General features: G+C 36.6%; 1 protein-coding gene across 3 annotated transcripts in view; it reads right to left on the reverse strand.

Annotated features, from left to right (window-relative positions):
* Window positions 1-23033, reverse strand: part of FOXJ3 (forkhead box J3) — a 116961-nt gene that overhangs the window by 3810 nt on the left and 90118 nt on the right. For all 3 annotated transcript variants that reach the window (XM_090269233.1, XM_090269234.1, XM_090269232.1), the window contains 5 exons: window positions 18511-18639; window positions 15309-15483; window positions 12597-13013; window positions 9080-9181; window positions 8513-8704 (listed from right to left, as the gene is read on the reverse strand). In XM_090269233.1, coding sequence (XP_090125359.1) covers window positions 8513-8704; window positions 9080-9181; window positions 12597-13013; window positions 15309-15483; window positions 18511-18639 — 1015 coding nt within the window. The remainder of the gene's footprint in view (window positions 1-8512; window positions 8705-9079; window positions 9182-12596; window positions 13014-15308; window positions 15484-18510; window positions 18640-23033) is intronic.

Genomic DNA, 23033 nt, shown 5'->3' on the forward strand with positions numbered 1-23033 from the left:
ACCACTAGACTTGACATCCAGCCACTGCCGCCTAAGATGACATGCTTTTTTATAGCGAAGTTTAGAGTCAGAACTGAGCACCTCTTTGACCAACTTATCATACTGAAGATTTAGGAAGAAAAAAAAAAAGTTATAGCTCTAGTAAATTTTTTTTTAAATAAATAAATACTTTGAGAGATGGGAAAAAGAAGAGAAACAGCAATGTGGGAGAGAAACATCGAGAAACACCCAACAGGGCACCAAACCCACAACCTAGGCATGTGCCCTGCTGGAAACTGAACCCAGTGACTTCGCACTTTGCAGAAGGATGTCCAACCAACCAAGCCACACTGGTCAGGGCTCTAGTAAATTCTTATGGAGGGGCTGATCAGCCTTCACATGTGTGGCTGGTGCACTACTCTGAGTAATAGGGTCACACTCATTTATTTACCAATGACTTCTCAACCTCTATCCTGAAAAATCTTAGCTCTCGTTTACTCATCCTTAGGAGCTCAAATTACAATCAAAAGGCAAAATCTAATTTTTATTCAAGATCAGTCTGTTTTTATATTTCTTTTATTCATTTCTCATTTTAGGCTTAGTAATTCTTACCTTAAAAGGGGAGAGGGAATGGGACTTGGACAAGGATTATGGAAACTGACACCCACATTAAACAAACAGCCTTAACTTTTTCAAGTTGTCACGTTCCTAACTAACACTTTCAGGTAGAAATTTTCATTAATCCTTTTTCTCATTACAGTCCGAACAATGAGATTCTACCTAAACTTTCTAAGCAAGAAATTAACTTCCAATGCAATTTTCAGAGATTTTTGAGATACCATAACATTTAGAATGTAGTTATGAGAATTTAAAAATCTAATCACACTGGTAAACAGGGTCCTCATAACCTCCCACAACTACATCAAAATTACAAATAAAGTACAGAACCACCATTAATCAAAATCACCTGAAATCTAGCGGAATGGAAGGCCTACAACTAGGGAATTAACCGTTTAAGTGCCATGTGTAATTGCTAAAATTCATGTGAGAAATGCCAGGCTATTTTGCTGAGAAATGCAGTTTATGAAAAATGTCTATAAAAACATTATTATTCATAATAATTTGCTGAAAATTTCACGACATACAGTAAATACACTCTTCTTTTGTAAGCAGTGTTCTTTGATGCAATTTAGCAAAAAATTTATTGCATTAAAATTATTTTATTAAAAGATTTTAGAAAAAAATAAATTCCTTCAATATGGCTTTTGAATTATAATATATGGCATAATATAAAACCTATGCTTATAATTTGAAAAAACACATAGCAACATGGATAAAAAGCAAGAAGTATGCCACATATTGCATAAATTTTTGAGGAAAAAAACCAAAAAACGTCATAACGCTCTGTGATTCCATCCTGGTGAAATGGACCTAAGATGCAGCACTTCGCATTTCCCCAGTAAACAATGTCCCCTCATCGGAAAGACTGACTCATTACAAGATGGTATAGGTCCCCCACTCTATATCACATCCATATTCAGGTTCCTATCTCTCCATATGAGGTAGTCAAATGTCTCAAGGACTCTCCACGTTTCCGTCACGAGAGCAATAAACCTACTCTGCTGAGACACCAGAAAAAATGCTAACGCTATATACTGTGAAGCATTGAAAATGTCCATTAGCAAAAGCGTCCTTATCATGCACACTGCATAGAGTTTTGATGATTATTGCAAAGACAAATAAAATTAAAAGGACCATTTAAAATGTAAGTAAAAAATTATAACAGAATATGTCAGTATTTGAACAAGCATAAAAATCTGAAATTTGGATCAACATGAGAAAAAGTTATGTCAATATATAACCTGAGGTACAAAAAAAGAGAACAAAACATAAAATACAAATTATTCCATTGTTGCTAACATTTATAGCCATTAAAAAAGAGTCGCTAGGAGCGACGCTGGCACTTTTGGGAAAATTTGTCAGCGTCACTCACAGCGACGTTGGCACTCAAAGGTTTAAAGCAGCAGCCACATCAAGACTGGGGGGGGGGCGCAAAGATGTGGGACCAGCCTGTCCCCCACAGGGTGGATAAAAATCAGGAGGGATATTACCGCTGCAGAGGTACCCCATGAAGAGCAAGGGGTCCCTGCCCCACAACAGGCCCCCACCTAAGGGTTCCAGTGCCAGAAAGAGAAGTCCCCATAACTTCTGTCTATAAAAACCTGCAGGGGAGATGGAGGGCTTCTGGCCTGTGCCAGCTTACTCGGATTCACTCCCTAAGCTCCACGCACTAGCAGAAACTGGCCTTGGTTCACAACTTGGCCTCTTCTGGGCACCTCCAAGACGAGCATAAGTAGCAGCCATTTGCAGATCTCTTTGTAGTTCATACCAGATGTCTCTGGGCAGAACACAGGTGGCAGCTGACATTGACCTGCATCACCTGGAGGCCCCAGAGCCTGAGTATGAGGTGGACAGCTTCAGACCATGTCAAAGCACCACCATTCAACCACCACCAAAAGCAGCACATTCCAGGGGTGAATTCATTGGATACCAGAGCCCCACTGATTTAAGTCCTGTTCTGTGGGGTGGGGCCCTGCACAGCTGATCTTCCACAGTGATTAGTAGTCACAGCCAGTCCTTGCAGCTGACCGACCTGGAGGTAAATCCCTCCCACTGACATGCCAACAACAATCAAGGCTCAACTGCACAGAGCCCACATTGGGGGCCACCTCGAGCATCCAGCTTGGGTGATCAAGGAGGCTATGCCACTGGGACCCTATGGATATCTATTACATTAGGCCACTCTACCAAGCCTAGGAGATGTAGCAGCTCTACATAATACACAGAAATAAACACAAGGAGGCTGCCAAAATGAGAAGACAAACATATCCCAAATGAAAGAACACAACAAAACTTCAGAAAAAGAACTAATGGAGACAATCTACTAGATGAGTTCAAAACACTGGTTATAAGGGTGCTCAATGAACTTAGTGAGAACTTCAACAACACAAAGAAAAGGAACAGTCAGAAATGAAAATACAATAACTGAAATGAAGAATAATTTACAGGGAATCAACAGTAAATAAAGCCAAGAATCAAATCAGCAATTTGCAATATAAGGAAGCAAAAACTACCCAATCAGAACAGCAAAAAGAAAAAGAATCAATAAAAATGAGGACAACGTAAGGAGTCTCTGGGACAACTTCAAGCTTACCAACATTTGCATCATGGAGGTGCCAGAAGGAGAAGTTAGAGAGCAAGAAATTGAAAGCCTATTCGAGAAAATAATGACAGAAAATTTTCCTAACTTGGCAAACGAAAGAGACATACAAGTCCAGGAAGTGCAGAAATACCAAACGAGATGAATCCAAAGAGGCCCACACCAAGACACATCATAATTAAAACGCACAAGGTTAAAGATAAAGAATCAACCTTAAAAGCTGCAAGAGAAAATCAGACTGTCAGCTGATTTCTCAACAGAAACTCTGTAGGCTAGAAGGAATTTGCAAGAAATATTCAAAGTGTCAAAGCGATGAAAAGCAAGAACCTACAACCAAGATTATTCTACCCAGTAAGGCTGTCATTCAGAATCGAAGGACAGATAAAAGAGCTTCCCAGACAAGAAAAAGCTAAAGGAGTTCATAGCCACCAAACCAGTATTACATGAAGTGTTAAAAGGTTTTCTTTAAGAAGGAAAAAATGATAAAAAATATGAAAAATAAAATGGCTATAAATACATATCAACAACTCAATCTAAAAAACAAACAAGCAGAACAGAAACAGACTCACAGATATAAAGAACATTTTGACAGTTGCCAGATGAGAGGGGGGTTGGGAGGATGGGTGAAAAAGGTGAAGGGATAAAGAAGTACAAATGGTTGTTACAGAACAGTCATGGGGATGTACAGTACAGCGCAGGGAATACAGTAGTCTCTCGCTATATCGCGGTTCACTTATCATGGCCTCACTGTATCGCAGGATTTTTAAAAATATTATATTTAATTATTTATCGCGGATTTTTCGCTATATTGCGGGATTTTGCAGTACGTATGTTGTTAAAGTTACGTAGGTTTAAGAGTGTAGAATAAATGTAAGGTTCCTACTTCACGGGGGTGTGTGGAACGTAATACCCGTGATAAGTAAGGGGATACTGTATAGTCAATAATATCTTAATAACTATGTATGGTGTCAGATGGGTACAAGATTTATTGGGATGATCACTTAGTAAGTTATGTAATTTCTAATCACTGAGGTGTACACATGAAACTCATATAATAATGTATGTTAAATGTAATTGAAAAATAAAAAATGATTTAAAAATTCTAGTCACACAATATATTTATTTATTGAAAGCAGACATCCACTGAATGACCATTTATCCTAAAATTACTATGTGCCAGGCCCAGCCCCAACCACTGGGGATAGAGAAATGAAAAAACAAATTCCCATCTTTCTGGAGCTTATTCTTGGGTGGAGAAGGGAGGGGAAGAAGGTAAACACAGTAAGATCATACAGTAATGGAGGACCAGATTATGTAGGGCCATGTAGACCACAGTGAGGACTTTGGTTTTTTTACTGAGAAAAATGGAGGATTTTGAGCAGAGCAGGAAAGTGATCCCACTTACCCTGCAACATCCAGCTTAACTATGCCTTCACCTATAAAGCTTTCCTACATGCCCAAGACAGTTAAGCAAGCCCCTTTGTCTTATTCCCACTGCCCTACAGCAGAAGTATAGTCTCATCATACTGTGTTTCTTGATAGACCTGTCTCACCTGTCAGGCTGTGAGCTCCTTGCGATTAGGGGCTATTTTAAAGTCATCTCTTTACTCCTAATGTCCAATACATACTGAGATACAGAAAAAGTATTTTAAAAATGTTTGCTAAATGAATGTACACATACCCTTATTTAATATCCTTTAAGCAGAGCATCAAATTAAAAACAGCACAGCTAGAGGACTTAAATGTTACTGGGTGAGGCAAATTGTAAACACAGGTAAAATAATTTAGAAAGAAGAGGTAGTAATATACTGTGCTATAACATCTTTTTCTCCTTTCCCCTCCCACACTAACACATTACAATACTAATGTCTGATGTCTCTAAGGAGCCCAAAGAAGTATCTACCAAGGGAAATCTTGAAGACAGAAATGACAGAGAAAGTTTGAAGGATATGGAGAGGCTCTATCCTGAAAATCAAGACCTATAGCCAAATAAATTTTGTAATTTTAAGCAAGTCACTTTCTCTGGATCAGTTTCCCTATCTGTTAAATAAAAGAATAAAATTAACAGCTCTCCGAAGTCCTCTCTTAAACTACATTTCTAAGAAAACATGGCAAAGAATTATTGGGAGGCAGAGATTAGGGAAGTAAGATACGAATGAATGTGATAAAGGGATGGAAGAAGGAAAATAAAAGAATGGCGGAAAGAGAGTAGGACTTAAAACAAAAGCAGGCTGGGCATATAAAAAGAAGACCCGAATGTTCGTGAACAAACATCAGTGGGGATGAGGTGATGGAAACTTAGATGACCAGAGTGAATCAGAGAAAGTGTTGACAGAGACCAACATGGCTTGGCAGGCCAGAGTTGGCTAAAGTTCTTTTGACTCAAAAGGAAAAGACTAAAGGGAAAGGGAAGTTGGGAGAGGAATAAACACTGAGGTAAGACTATATTTCTGCCTTTGACACGCTGTGAATGAAGTGGCACTGAGAAGCAATAAGGAGTTGTAGGAACCCTAGAAAGAAGGAAGATGTAGGCAATAAAATGGAAAGATGGCAGAAAAAAAAAATTAAGAAAATCACAGAACACAAGAACCAAATAAGGTCAAAGATCAAAAAGAGATGACCACAGAAGTCTAGTAACAAAGAGCTTTAGGAAAATAAACCAGGATTTCTGTCTAGAGAGAATCTAGAACAGGTGCTTGGCCACTCTAATGGAGGACAGCAGTAGATAGACAATGCTTTTCACATGACTAAGGATACCAAGTTCTAAAACCAAAAGGTATACTTGAACCTTTCTTAGAGATTTAGGTCACAAAATTGAAGAAAGTCTTGTTTCAGCACATAGCTTTAAAATTCCAGAAAGGAGGAGCTGTTGGCTAACATGTATAATGGCCTTTTAAAATGCCCTTCTTCTACTTGTCTTCCTAGAACTCCCTGATCTGCTGAAGGCAACTATCTGTGGGCAAAAAGGTACCCACCCCTAAATATGCATGCATACTGACGTATATATAAGCCACTCAAATTCACTTAGCACTTTTAAGGCTGACTGAAGGTGATGTGAGATGAAAAAGTACAATTTTGGTTGAACAGGAAAAGAAAACTGAAGGACAAAGGACAGAAAGATGATACACTTGGTCTAGGACTTAAAGCAAGTTGGAAAAGTGAAAGTGATACACCCTGAAAGGGAGGAACTGTGGGCTTAGACTCTATCAGGGGACCAAAGAAGATAAGCAGTCTGTGTAGAAGAGGTAGAAAGATGAAATGGGAGAAGGCAAATAAGTAAAAATATATGCCAAGTTATACAGATCTTAATATTTAAAAGTGAAAATAGGGAGGATCCTGGGGGGATGGCAGAGTAGGAATGAATTTGTCTCTCAACCTAGACAAATTGCACTGGTGGAATCTAATATAACTGCTTTGGAATTCTGGAGTCTATAGAATGTTTGGATGGTAAACTGCAGTTAATTTTGGTCAATTACGGCTCTTAGCACAGCAGCAGCCACCTACCCCTCACCCCTACCCCACAGCACAAAGCTGTACACATGGTCCTGAAACAGTTTACACACAGCTTGCAAGGCAAGGACAATGTCCTCCAAATACTGAGTTCTGCACTCTGATCAATGATTGCTGCTTTTATCCAAGAGATGCAGATAAAAAGGAAGGTGGCCATGGTTGTCATAACTTCCCTCAATGCTGCAAGCCCCTCCCCTCTGGCTGAATTGATGTCCAGCGAACTTAAAGGGCTTAGTGCCCCTTCCTCCCTTTCATTTTTCTCTTTTTTTCTCCTTTTGGGATCCAGACATTAAAGACTAGGACACTGAAAAATAACTGCATATAATGGGAGAATAAGAAAGTGTCCACCTATGCCAAGAAAAAAGCACGGGCTCAGAGATGACCTGAGAAGACCTCAAGTTTCCTTTTCTTTCTTTTTTAAAAATCCTCACCTGAGGATATATTTATTGATTTTTCTTTTAGAGAGAGAAGAAAGAGAGAGAAACACCGATGTGAAAGAGAAACATCAACTGGTTGCCTCCCACATGCACCCCAACCAGGGCGCAAACCCACAGCCCTCTGGTGCACAGGTGTTGTTTAATGTGTTAAGAGTATCCTCGTTATAAGATGAAAAGAGTCATGAGGATGAATGGTGGTGATGGTTGCATAACATTATGAACATATTTAGTATCACTGAACTATATACTTAAGGATGATTAGGATGGGTTTACCACAATAAAAGTATTTTTTTTTAAGTATATCAGTGAGATACCAAAAAAGAAGTGACAAAAGGAAGGAGCTAAAGAGTTATCAAAAAAATTAACTTAGTCCCTGGCTCACAGAAGACACTCAATACACTTAGCTAATACGAAGATTCTCCTATATGCCAGGCACTGAATGAGGCCCCTGTACAGATATAATTTTTATGCATAAGTTGCCAAAATCATACAGCCACTGAGGGTTTCCAGTTAGGTAAACTATTCAAATTGGAAGAAGCAAAGATGATGGAAGATTTCTATAGTATCAAAATACACAAAAATAAAGACACAGCCTGACTGGGGATCTTGAGAACACAGAAAGACCAAATATACGAAATTTGGTTGAAGGAAGCCACTCAGAATAGAAAAAGGAGGGTTTTTATTTTGTTGTTTTGTTTTTAGCATCAAATGCAAAACCAAGGTAACATACAAGAAAGAACTCAACTTGGGGATAAAAAGAGGCAAGAAATTAAACTGAAGAAAGAACTTGGGTAATAAATGCCTACAGAATGGAAACTTCAGAAAAGAAAATTGTAGGCACTGTAATTGGAGTAAAAGAAACGGCTACAAGGGTAAAGGGTAAAGAAGAAAGTGAGATGAAAAACACAGAGCACAAATTTGGAGTCCAGAAAAAACATCAATGAGACTACAACCCATTATGCCCACTCTTCAAGTAAACTTTCAAGTGTAATACTGTTTAACATTCTTAGAAGATATATAAAAATAAGATTTTCGTTGCAAGTATATACAAATTTAAACTGATCTAACTTCATAACTGTTCTTATAAAAATGTATGTATCTTGAAGACATTTAATTCTTGTTTGACAACTTTAAAGGTCACAAGGAAAGTGAACTGTAATCAATAACCATATAAATCATGACAAATAATTTCTTTATCTCAATTTTTATAAGATATACCTTAAATAATTTGATTCATTCACTTCTTGGACATTAAAAAATGTAAGTGGATCATCGTCCCTATTAGCAATGTACCAAGTCATCTCAGTCACTAAATTTGATATGAATGAGAAAAAGATAAAAAAACCAAGAGGATTATTAAACCCACCTGTTCCAATGTGTTGGGAAGGTTTTGTTGGATGCATGGCACCATGACAGACATTTTGCTGAACATTACTCTGTGAGTGGATAAGGCCAGTTTGTGTAAAGAATTGATTAAGAGAAGAACAGAGATCAGCAAATTGAACCTGATCTAAAGACCAGTTCTTGAGATCTGCCTGTCTCATACTCTCCATCAAACCTATGAGAAAAATATTAAAAATTCAGTTGGCACAGTTCTGTACAGAATAAAAGGAAAATGACAATTCTTTTCAGCCCTTGAAATTTCCACTGGCAGTGATTTGCCCATGCAATGAAGAATGACATTATAAAATTATTCAAAGTCTGATTCTTTTAAATGTGGCCAAATTGTTTTCAGAACTTTGTGATCCTTTGCTTCAACTGGCCAAAAGCTTTAATAATTAACTCTGCAAAAATGCTGTTTTTGAGCATACTAGCAACAGCAAATAAAACACTACATAAGGAGAAGTTTATTTCTATTACAAAGGAACTTATAATCTACCACAGAAAACAGGATGTGTATTTGGTTACATGTAAAAAAAGAGCAAATACTCACCTTGGAACTGTGAAAGGTCTACATCTGACCAATTAACACTGCTAGCAATTCGACAGCTTTCTTTTAGCATATCAAGTGTTGCATACCAATCATTTGAAACACCTATAAAAATAACATTAACAATACTATAAATCTTGGATAGTAAACGTTTGAAGATATGGTAAGGCAGGACAATGCTGACTTTATTCCTGACATTGGCAGCTCCCTTTTCAGTTTTACAGATTCACACCCATTACATCACGTGTTGGGGCAATCTGCTCTGTGAGACAGGTAGAAAGGTTATTATTTCTCTCCATTTTACAAATGGAAAACAAAAAAACAGACACCACCACCAAAAAAAAAAACAGAGAGGTGGTATAACTTAGCAAGGTCACTATAATGGATCTAAGACTTGAACCCAGGGCTTCTAAGCTGTAGTCTGGCACTTGAAAATCGTCAAAGTTGGTAACTGCTCTTTATATTTGTACAGTACAAATAAATGACCAGGCAGGACAAGTCACATACACTTTCCTCAAGTTCATTTTCCTGTCTTGTCACCTCAAGAGATACATTCTTTGTAACTTAATGGCAGATACACATTAAGAAGCAATGCACAGTGTAACTTATAGCACTGACTTAAGGGAGGTAAATTGACTGTATAGCAAGAGAGGCGTCTTACAAAGCAACCTTAAAAGTGAGAAATGTCTTTATACAGTTCTCCTGTCAAGGTAGCAAGGGTAAGGGCTGCAAATTCTGTAAGAAATGCTGATGAATTCAAACCAGGGCATTTCTAGTCAGGAATACTATCCTCTGATGTGACATCATTAGAAAAGTTAAAGGCTTCCACAGTCTGTATGTCAGCAAAGTGATCACCACGCAGAGGCATGGGGCAAGAACTGCACTCAGTGAGAGTGCTGGATGGATAAAGAATATCCCTCCATTCAGTGAATGATGTCCAAATTCCTCTGCTTTCAGGGTCATCCCTGGATAGATGAAAATAAGAACTAATAAAAAGGACTATTTGCTACATCACAGATAACTCTGTGTTAACTACTGGCTACTTAATTTACAAAATTCTGCCAATTATATATATTTTTTAAAGTAAACAATGTACCAGAGACAACATGACCCTACCCTCTGGCAACTCATAATTTAGGAAGAAATTTGTTGGGGGTGGTTAAATTAAGGCCTCAAGTGAGCCACAAACATTCAAGTCTATCAGACTTTCAGATCCTATCATGAATGTAGACTTGGCAACTCAAAATAAAGCAATCTGCAGAAAGAGTGGCTGAGCAAACCCCTTCCCACTCAGTAAATGTTTGCTGATTTTTAGTCCTTTTAAAATAACTGGTGTTACAGCCTCTAAACTCTGATAGGCCAGGATATAGATTCCAGTTCTAGTTATCAGCAGTATGAGCTTTAGCAAATTGCTTAGTTTCTTTCACTTACACCTTTCCTATCAAATGTGGTAATCTCTATTTGATTTAAGAGTTAATATGAGATAATGTATCTAAATCATCTTGCACATAATGGGCACTCGAACAACTGTGAGTCCCCTACATTCCTTCTCTGTTAAAGACAACCTGCTTATTAGTCCCATCTTATAAATGAGAAATTACTCAAATACTATTATCATAGTCACAATTTTTCCCAACTCCCAAAATTTTCATCCTCTGGCAAGCTACCATTGGGATAAAAGGCCATTAAGGGCACATCATGGATTGTTTTCGGCTGTATTTGTACTTTTTTCTCCCCTGGCAATCATTAGTCTTAAAAAGAAATGTATGACCAGAGGAGAGCATCACAGTCTTCTACTGATACCCAGTTCTCTATAATTTTTAGTAAATCCTCAAAATCATATTAAAAACAAGCTTAAATTTCTGAAGCATGTATAGATGTTAAAAGGCAGGCAAAAATGACTGAAATAAAAGTTACAAAAGAGAGCTATATTATATATATCTTTTCCTCTAGACACAGATCTATGTTGCAGAAGATATAGCCATCAAGGCAGGAACTATACCCAATTTTCAATTTTAATCTAGATGTTATTCTACTTAGAATTAGTAATGGAAAATAAATTGTTAAAAGAAACTCATTAAATTCCAAGTCCCCTGCTATGCATTTTTGTACTTTATCTCATTTAATACACCCCCCCAAAAATGTTATTTTTCCATGTTGTAAATGGGGGAACAGTTTCAGAAAAATTTAAGATTTAAAACAAATCAGAATATCAGAGACAGTACGCACTACCTAAAGCTCATTTCCCTAACAACAGTTTAACTACTGACGCAAAGGTCACTTTTTAATTGTTGAGTAAGAACTAGCACTGCCTAGTACTTAGCAATTGTCCCTTCAGGATATAAATCTCATCAGGGATATGGTGGGTAAGTGGACAGCCAGGCAAGCCAAGAGAAGGACTTCTGCTTTGCACAGCTTCTAAGGGCCCCATTAACCTGACAGTGTCTGTCTGTGGCACCCCTTGGAGTTCTGCAGTGCTGAGACTACGTGGTCTGTAAGCAATGTCAGTTACGTATCTCACCAGAAACCATCAAGACCTATCTGAAGAGCAATAGATTTTTCAAAACATCAGGATATGAAAAATGTTTTCTTCCTTTGCAATATACCATCCTAAAATGAGATACCTGGCAGGAATTAAGCAAAGAAAGTAAGAGTGGGAACATTCACTGAATACAAGATACTAGTCTAGGCATTTCATATCTGTATTCTCGATATGACCCGTATAACACTGTATACCACATATTTTACTTTCACTCTTATATATAAGAAAATAACAAATCTAAAAGAAGTAATGCACCAATAGTCTTAAGAGCTATATAATGAGGATTCAAATCTATGCTTTCTTCTATACCACTGAATCATAAAAGATTGCAGACAGACTGTGCATCCCATTCTTCTTACAAATACAGCTGACACTTGAACTCCACAGGTTTGAACTGTGTGGATCCACTCACATGTGGATTATTTTCAATAAATATACAGTTTATAGTATTTTCAATCCCCAGTTGGGAATCCGTGGAAGTGGAGGGCCAAATGTATGGCCTGTTCTACGCCATCTTATATAAGGGGCTTAAGCATTCATGTATTTTGGTATCCGAGGGGGGTCCCAGAACCAATCCCCATGGACACCAAGGGATAACTGGGGAGTCGAAAGTCAAACACAGATTTTCAACTGCCGAGGGGGTGGGGAGCGACGATGTGCAGTTGGAGCCCCGAACCCCTGCACTGTTCAAGGGTCAATTGTACTCACAAAAACACTTGTTTTCCAAAAGGATACAAGACCTAAAACCATAAAACCTGCAAGGGTTGCTGAGCTTGCCTGTATTGCCACAATAAATTTTAATTAAGAAAATCTCCAGGTCAATCTACGGATCAAATGAGTTCCAACTAGAGGATCAGAGCAAGGAAACACAAAAGGAGACAGATGAAAAGAGTTAGTAGTAAATACAGATAAGCCCCGGATAACAAAGGAGATCCTAATTCACAGTTAGCCAAACACAGTCAGGAGACAAAAACTTACCAGAATTACAGGATACCTGTTGTGGGGGTGGGGGTGCCTGATGTGTTAACGTCTGATGCTGATGGTTCGAATGATGCTGCATGTGTTGATGTGGAGAGGGGTGCTGGGGATGAGGAGACTGGAGCTGGCTGTGTTGCTGTGGGTGCGGTGCTGGATGCTGGGGTCGCTGCGGGTGTTGTGGTAAACCATGTGGTCGATGGGGCGGATGTGGAGACGGCTGTGTGTGCATCTGGGGGTGGGGCAGCGAGACTTGTGCCACTGAATTACTGCCAGTGGCATTGAGGCCACTGCCATGGCTGTTGGACAGGCCGCTTTGGTTGCTGTGTGGGTGAGAGCTCACTGTACTACTAGGAGGCTGCTGATAGGAGCACGAAGTATGGGACTGCTGGGAGGATTCAGAAGGGATGTTCATCAAACCTAAAAACGGTCAGAAAAAGCAAGATCATTTATGGTCAGATTTCAGTTATATTTTATGACAAATGTTTGCAAAATTATTTAGAAAGCAAAGGTGTATGTTGTCAAAAGGCAACTCTGGTCCAGTTTAACAAGTGTTGATGGAACATTTACCATACACTGGGCTCTGTAACTGAGAAGAATAAGAAACATCATTCCCTACCCTCGAGCTTATGGTCTAGTGGAAGAGTGCCGCTTAAAGAGATTATGTCCAACAACATTAAGTACAAAGGCGAAAGTATACAGTGAGGATACAGGAACTTTGCTTCATGCCTGTTAAGATAGAAAGGGGCTAGATATACAGAGAAGCCTTCCCTGAAAATGTGACATCTGAGTTGATTCTTGAAAGATGAATAAAGACTAAGCAAAATAAAACAGCCATATCCATGATTCTTTTTCATTACTTTTATGGGACATTCTTGAGACACAGTTTAGGAGTTAAGACTGCATACTTTAAAGCACCAGAAAGTAGGGTTTAAAGTTTCTGTATCACTGCACTTGACAGCTCTGGAAAGTTATTAACCTTTCCAAGCCACAATTACCTCAACTATAAATGGGTATGATAATAGTATCTACTTCATAGAGCTGTGAGGATAAAATGCCATGATCCAAGTGCAGGGTGCAGATGAGCTCAGTAAATGTTAGCTGTTACGATGATGATGATTATGTGAGATGTGTCTAATGTTAAACATGGTGTATGTACGGTTTGCAGGCAGACAAAACTATTGCAACATTTGATTCTATAACTAAGTTATTCTCATATCCTAAAGGATGGCTCATACCACATGTTTTGCTGAACCAAACACAAACAACATTACTAAACAAACAAAAAAATCCCGCAGCACAGTGTCAGTCAATAAAAGAATGGAACTTTTAAACAAAATTATTACCATACCTGTCATTAATAATCAAATTGTATTAGAGTACATTGTAAGGCAAACTTAATAAGTTAAGGTTTTGTAAGTACAAGAGTTAATAGAAGTTCTTGCCTTGGCCCTGGAAAACTGTCATTTTATAGGAACTCTACAGTTATTACAGTAAGAAAGAAAGCAGTTATTTCATGATCTATTTCCAATAAAGTCCTAGCATTTTAAGAGGGAACCCAAATATGCTCCATACCAACATTTTCAATCGCAAATTATTTTTAAATAAAATGAAAAAAAGTATCTGTCAGAAGCCCAATATGTAAAACTGATAAATGTAAAGTTGCTTTTTTTGAAGTCAGGGAAGGAAGCCTGCTAGGTCTCCCTCTTCGCCTGCACACTTCTACTCCACAAGACCATCACAAGAGCCAAGGACTCCAAAGAAAACCGGAAAACCAATGAGCTAATCTAATTTTTGTTGTACAAATGGCAATGCTGAGTCCAGAGAGGTGGCATTAACTCAGTTGACTTTATGGTGAGCCAGGACTAGAACCCAGAGCTCCTATCAATGTTCTTTTTTTTTTTTTTTTTTTTTTTAACTTTGACAATCACAGGTACTAAAGTGTAAATTCTATGAAGACAGGAATTTTTGTCTAAAATATTTTGTGCACTGCTGTGAATAGGTAAACCCTCTGAGTTGAGGTATACATAGTTAATCTGTCAAAGAAACTAGGAAATGTTTCAACAGAATTCCCAACAATTTGTGACTAGTGTTCTTTAGGGACGATGTGACATCTTGTTATCACATGACTGACTAAAGCAGCTAACTAGCATTTGGTTGATCTAACTGCATCTCAATCAAAACCATTTTAGCATTAAAATCTGATTTAAATGTTACATAATACAAGAACCCAAAGCATACCACTAGGCAATGTGTTCACTTATAAGCACCAGACACGAAGTCACAAATTTGGTGCTAACCATATTCCAATAGTTATCTCTTTGATCATTACCAGTAAGAACAGAAAGGCAAGGCACATCTATTCTCATGGTGCAACATTTACTACTAAAGCACTTTACACAGCAGACATCATTAATTAACAACACTTTCCCATATGGCACAGATGCAGCATCAGACTTCAACACAGTGCTCCAAGATACCACGGGTAATCACATGAAGTAGGCATAAGAGATGAAATTTATCTGCCATTCTTGTGCTATGATATAAATATACACAAAGCATAGTAAAGGCACAAAGAGCATTCACTTCTGATCACGATGATAATATTCTAAGTTCAAGAAAATATAAACAGCTAAGTGAAAGCAATTCTTAAAAAGAACATTTTACATTAAAAACTTATTTTACAAAAATTATTTTTAAAAAACAACACCTCACCTTGTTGACTAAGTGACTGCTCAAAAACTGACTTATAAAGGCTCCGAAATGAGGCACTGAGATCTTCAAAATTATATTCTGAGAAAAGTAGTTGTTTGTCTCGTTCTGGAAGGTTGTACTGTGGCTGCTGTTGAGGAGTTAGTGACTGAGAGACTTGTTCTGGATGGTTTGTCACCTAACATTAAAAGAAGATACTACTAATTTAGTAGCTCTATATCAGAATTTACTTGTTACATAAAATATATAACTGAAAATATTAAAATAGTTTCTAGAATCCCAAGTTTCCCTGTTTGGGGCTTTTCCACCCTCTGTTTGAGTCGGGTATACATAAGGTATAGACCACAAAATTGTTAACTTGGATCTTGTAGAACCATAGAAATCTAATCCAACCTCCACATTTCACAGAAAAGGAGAAAGAGCTCAAAGAATCCTCCCAATATCATACAAATAAGTGATGAGCTAGGCCTGGAACCTTTCCAGTTTCTGCAGAATCTTCATCTTGATTTCTTTAGAAGAAGCTTCATCTCAAACACCATTATATTATGAAACTACTAACATTTCTCATTCATTTAAATTCAAATTCTGTGATCAGTGTTTGTGGCACTGCCCAAAGCAGCAAGAAACTTCAATATACCTAACTCATCATTTCTAGGGAAATTTTTTTATTAAATGAAATGAAACTGAAGGGAAATGAGAAATGAAGGGTAAAAAAAAGACAAAGATTCTGAGAAAAACGAAAGAGAGAGATCAAAGGCTTGAGCTATGCAAGGAGGAAAAAGCACCTACAGAAACATCTACAAAATAAGAAGTACCTTTGAAGGTAGCACAACTAGAAATAAAAATTAAAAAGATCAGCTGTATCCCTTAAAGATTATATCAAGGGGTAATTTAGTGTTTTGAAAAATTAATATATGGACACTCACTGTAAATTTATGTAGTCATTCAAAAATAATGCTCACAGGGAGTTTGCAATAATATGGGAAAATACAAATTTTGTGTAGGACAAAGACTCTGTCACTGGCACTCTGGTAACCTTACATGTCTCCACGCAGGCCATGTAGGCAAGACTCAATGGCGGGATGACCCAAGTCTTGGTGGAACACTGTGATTATCCTGAAACATGGGATGATGACTGGTGTTACGGGAAGCAAATTCTCATCCACCATCCTATCCTGGAGGAGGCAGCCATCAGGCAGTTTCTTGTCCACCACTCCATCTTGCAGGAAGTTGCTCAGAGACAGGTGCTCATCTGCCTCTCCGTTTCCAGTGAGGGATGGGACTTTCTACTTTATTCCCATAGGGTACAACTACAAGTTACACAACTGTTTAGCTACAGCATGGAATTTGTTCCTTCACTTAAGAGTGACCCACCACATATGTAGTCTATCATCTAGCTCCTCCGATTTGGGGTTGTCCTGTGGGCTATGACACCATCCTGATGTGGCATATATGTCTGTATAAGTAATAAAACTGTCTCAGTGCCATCTGGGCTCACTTCGTCCGTATAGGCTCAATCTATAGATATGTGATAAGCCCAACCAGCAGCTGATGCTGTGTTATTTAAGGAGTATGTGATGACCAGCTTGATATCTTGCGGCTAAGTGAAAACAGCAGTCTACAATGTCCAGCTTTTAACAGAGGAGTTTAACCCTCGTACATGTACTGGCATAACAGGCATGTTTGTTCATATTTCTATCACCTAGTTCTACAAATGTTTTTAAATTTTTTTTTTTATATTTTGTGATATAATACAGAGGCTGTTCTTTAATTTCTTTTGGTTTTAAGATTTTCTACACTCAAATTACTTTAAAAGCAACTTAAAATCATTATAAATCTTTGCATGTTTGCTTCAATGCTCCAACTAGTCCTTTTATATCATTATTTTCTCATTACTGAGTCCTTTAATTTAATTCACTTCTTGATCAGCTACGGAATTATTTTCAGTAAGGGCACAGCAAAGCAAGGGTAGGATGCTTTCTAAGCTCTCTATAATGTCATATGAATGAGAAGTTGGCTGGGCATAATATTTATCATTCCAAATCTATTCCCTAAAATTCTGCATAAAGTGTTCCATTATCTTCTGGCATTTAGTATTATGGAAGAGAAGTATGATTTGTGTTTCTTTGAATATATATTTCTTCTCCCAGAGTATTTATATGAATAATTATTTCTGAAATTTAAAAATCTGTCACGATGTTTAGATATGTCTTATTTTTCCCAATTAACTTTTCTAAGAACTCAGTAGCCCTTTTAATCTCTATTTCTTCTGAAGACTGCTTCTGTACCAATATTCTAGTTTCTTCTTCAGGGACACCTATAATTCTCAGTTCTCCATATCTATTCTCTTCTTCTACATAACTTATTTATCTGTTTGTTCTGCATTCTGGGAGAATATCTGAATTCCCTTTTCTCTAAAGCACTGATAACAGTTCTGCAGAATCATGTTTCTTTTTACCTACTTTCAATGGAAATTTTAATTCTGCTGAGTTTTTGTTTCCCTTGTGTTGTTTTCTTATCTCAGCCACCATCCCTCACCCCCAGCTTTTTATCTTTATCCTCTTTAAGTTTTTTATGTATTTACTCATCCTGGTGGGTGATCTGGTGACATCAAATTTATATCAATAATAGTGTGGTATATGGTTCTTGGGCTCTGTTCTGTCTAATGGGGAGGATAATTGCCACGTGATTTGAAAAGTATCAGATGACCCAAGGGAGTAAGAACCCTCACACAGGTCCCTTTATAGCATAGCTTTGTTTTCTAGACAAAACTGGTTAACATTTGGGTACAAGGTCATCCTAACCTCTGAGGCTTGTAGAATCCCCTTCTCAAATGTACAACTGGAAAAGAAGGTGATACACACATACATCCTCTAGGCTCTTCTACCAAGAACTGTAAAATATTATCAAATATAGCTTTGCTAGACTGAGGTATAAACCTTTTCCCTTGTCCAATTAACACATGGAATAAAGTAAACCAAAATATATAACATAGTACCACCATACATTTGTACCTAACTTGGTAAAAGGTAACTACTCAATTAAAACACCATCAAGGCAGAAATCTGCTCTACTTATCTAAGCTAATGAATTTATTAGTAAGAAATACACATCTTCACTTTTTATTTTCATTACAATCACATGTGGTTTAGTTTTAAGCACTAAATGAATACTCAACAAAGAAGTTAACTTCACCAAGACTTACCGGTGTATAACTATGCACACTTCCAACACTGTTCAAGTTAACAGATGCCAAACTCTGGTCTGAGAGACTGTTGTTAAGGCTACTGCGTGGGCTATCACTACCATCCTGATCAGTGTTGTACAATGTTACCTAGATTGAAAAGAAAAGCAACACGTGAATAAGTAGTTTTTTACTAAAAAGGGTAATTTTTAAGCAACTCTACAAAAGTATAAGTAGCTGGGATATGGCAGGAAGACAAAATGTTAGCAGTCTTTCCAATTTCATGTCTTTCACTGTTAGCTCCATGTTCACCATGAAATAATTTACTTTCAAACTATATGACATAAGCTATCCAGAAAGACATAAAGTCAATTTACTATCAGGTATAATTAGTTCATCAACATTTGTTAAGAGGGGATTTACAGTAGATTTTAACTATTTCTATAATGCATAAACATTTTTATTAGAGCTTTAAGCAAAACTGTTCTCTTATCAAAATCTTAGGCATCAAAAAAAGAACACAAAAAACAGAATTAAAAACAATCATAGGTATTAATGTTTATAATATTAAAAATTGGAAACTCAACTATCCAATACATTTGCAAAATCACAGATTCGTGATCTAATTTTTTTAAATAACAACAATGTGCTAACTAATACAGAGTGGGCAAAAGTACAGTTCATATGGAAAAATAAGACAACAATAAACTGTGTTTCATATACACACAACTGTAAACCTACTTTTGCCCACTCTGTATGCACTTGACATAAAGAGCTATATATCACACTGTTAACAATGGCTAACTAGCAGGGGCTCAGTATTCCTGAAGCCTTTTATCATTGATAACATGTATTTTTACAGTGTTCGAGTTTGTTTATAATAAGCATAATTTTTAATTAGAAACATAAAAAGATATATATTTTTTAAGATTTTATTCATTTTCCTTTTAGAGAGAAGGGAAGGGAGGCAGAAAGGAAGGGAGAGAAACATAGATGTGTGAGAGAAACATCAATCAGTGGCCTGTTGCACATGCCCTAACCAGGGACTAGCCTGCAACTCAGGCATGTGTCCTGACCGGGAGTTGAACTAGCAGCCTTTCGCTTTGCGGAACAATGCCCAACCAACTGAGCCACACTGACCAGGGCCAAAAAATATATTTTTTAAACTAGGCTAACTATCCTTCAAAGTTCTATTCGGATGCTACTATCACCTTTCCTTTCTATGCTCTTACTTCTGTAGGAACAATGAATACATTGGCTTTACAGTCTAACTAATTCTTATCTATTACTAGACTGTTAGCTCCTTGAGTCACCAATAAGTAATCATAAATAGCATAGTGCTTTCTTCTCAGAATACAATTAATAAATGTGTGCTGAATTTAACAACCAATTGAACTATCACCATCCTTCTGTTTGTGCTAAAATGTCGTCATGCTCAATACACACAAACATTCACCAAAAGAGACTGAATATGTTGAAAACTAGGCATATATGCTTTTACACTTAAGGCAAAACCAAGCCGTCCCATATGCAAATTCACATCAGCTAGGAATAGTTACATGTCTAATAGTTACATGTCCAGTTTCAGTTACCCAGAGCCACCCACAGTCCAAAAATATTAAATGGAAATTTCCAGAAATAAAACAATTCCTAAGTTTTGAACTTCACACTGTTCAGGAGTAGCATGAAATCTCATGCTGTCTCACCTGTGAGGTAAATCATCCCTTTGTCCCACCATATCCACACTACATACAGTAGAGTAAGATATTTTGAAAGAGAGACCACATATTCACATAACTTTATTCCAGTAAATTGTTATACTGTTCTATTTTATTTTTGTTTTTGTTAATCTCTCACTGTGCCTAATTTATAAATTAAACCTGGTCATAATATGTATATAGGAAAAAACATAGTACATATAGGGTTTGGTACTATCAGTGGTTTCAAACATCCACTGGGTGGCTTGGATAAGGGGAGACTCCTAAATTTAAAAAAAAAAAAAAAAATGAGAAGGAATAAAGCAAACTGGCAAGGATTCCTTTTCCTGGTACATACTTCCAGTGTAATTTCATTAAAAAAAAAAAAAAATCAACCAATGGGCTTGTAGGAAAAATCAAAAAGCTATAAAACAACACAATACCAATAAATTACAAGTATCCTACAGTCATTTTCTTGGCTGTACATTCTCTCCTGTCCATGATCAGGTACCTATCACTCAGGTCAGAAATACTTTCCATCATCATTGAGCAAATCCTTATAGCTTATTTTATTTCCTTATAGCTTATTTTATTTGGAAGGATAAACATTTTAATTAAAATGTAACAGAGTGAAGTATACAAATTACTAGTTTATTAATTACAGAACGGGCTTACCCATGTAACCCTCTAGAGCAAAGCAGAGAACAGCGGTTCTCAAACTGTGATCTTAAAACTCTCTCACAGCCCTAAAAATTGAGGAGTCAAGGAGCTTTTGTTTATGTTGGTATATCTGTCAAAAATTGGCAATATTAGAAATTAAAACTCAAAAAAAAATTAAATGTACTAATCAGTTTTAAAATAACAATTATAAACCCAACTATATCTTGCTGTAAGAAATATTTTCTCCCAATAAATAAAATTAAGAGTGCCACTGTTTTACATTTTTATAAATCTAAATGCCTGGCTTCACTTAATAGGAAACAGCTAGATATTCCTATCTGTTTCTGTATTCTGTCTGTTGCAGTAAGTTGTTTAGGTGGAAGTACAGAAAGAAAACCTAGCATCACCATATGTATTTCAACAGACTTTTCAGTAATTGTGGATAGTCTTTTTTGATGCTATACCAAAATATGACAAGTGACAGTATCAATAAATATTTCATAATCTGTTACATTAAAATCTACTGTTCTATTTTGTACTTTGAGCAAACTATTTATGCATGATTTTGTAACATTATGCATTAGTTATTTGGAAAATAATGGTTTACTAAGTTATGCAGATCTTCCAAATATTGACACATTTCATTACACATCAAAACATCACATCTGTTTGTTAACATTACCAATAATCTCACTAGGAAAGCCTGTAAAGACCGGGAAGCTATCAGACTTACTGTGATGAATATAAGTTTTCCAAAGTTCTATTTTTTTTTTTTTGCTAAAAAGCTCGTATTTTATCACTGACAAGAGATATTGTCAATTGTTTTCCCTTAAGTTACAGACTCACTTTATACATTTTCAATAAAACTTCTGCTAAATACCCAAATCTAAATAACCATTTTCAGTTATTCTTTCAAGTAAAAACAATGATCCATGAACAACACACCTAGTTCGACATCCTACTCAAATAATCACACAAATGCTGTTCCTTGAACCAACCTTTGTCTAAGTGCTTTATGCATACTTCCCACTTCATCACACAGAATATTTAAAAGATGTATACTTAAAGGTCACAACTTAATAAAATAATTTTTTCTGCTTCAAAGATATTCTTAAAGAAAACTAATACATGTATTTTTAAATCTGAAGTGCGTGGCAGTGAAGAACACAGAGTAGTTAGAAGGCACTGCCTTGATCTGTGCTAGCACTTACATATTATTGCTTTTGCTGCATTAGTGAAAATACAAACATAAAGAAAAAGGCAAATGATACTGAAATCTTCTCATAAAAATAATTTTGACCTCAAGGAATCTCTAAAAGGGTCTTCATACCCAGGTGTCCACAGACCACAGAATTGCTGATAGAAACCATTACCAGCACTCCAAAAGGCCTCTCATGCACTATCCTAATCATCATTCACCAACCAGGCATTATCCACTCCCATTCGTCTGTCGCAGGTAACCACTATACGAACTTGTAACATGATTTAATGGTTTTCCTATTTTTTAACTAAGTATAAATGTTATCATGCAACGTATATCCTTTTCTGTCTTTCTGCAGTAAATTTAGCTAAAGGATTACACAAAGCTTTGGTTTCTATTGCATTTTCAGTTCTTAATCTTTATTTCTTCCTTCATTCTGTATTTTATTCTTTTTTATGCAATTGAGAACTTTATTATTTTATCATTTATATTTATGTCTGGAATTTTCTTTTGTGAATGGAAAATATGATTTTCCTTTAACCGAGCAACATTTGTTGAAAGACGTCACTGAATTCTGGTCCATAAATCTGTCTACTCCTACACCAATGCCACACTTTCATTTACTGTAGGTTTTACTCTTGATATTTGGGAGTATAAATTCTCTTTTATCTTTTTCAATATTTTCTTCAATTACAGTTTGCCATTTGGATCCCCATTTATATTTTACAATCAGCTGGTCATTTTTTACTCCCCAGCAAACATCATGAAATTTTGATTGGGATATTATTAAATCTGTCAATTTAGGAGAAACAGATTTCTTTACAATAAGCTCTATGAAAAGTATATATGCATTTATTTATATCTCCTTTGTTTTACTTCAGTAATTTTTTAGTTTTCACTGCAGAGTTCATCTTTCATTTAATCCTAGGTATGTGGTATTTTGAATGTTAACATAGGTGTTACCTTTTAAATTTTATTTTCTACTT

This window comes from Furipterus horrens, unplaced genomic scaffold, assembly GCF_987537825.1.
Source record: "Furipterus horrens unplaced genomic scaffold, mFurHor1.1.pri manual_scaffold_3, whole genome shotgun sequence".
NCBI lineage: Eukaryota > Metazoa > Chordata > Mammalia > Chiroptera > Furipteridae > Furipterus > Furipterus horrens.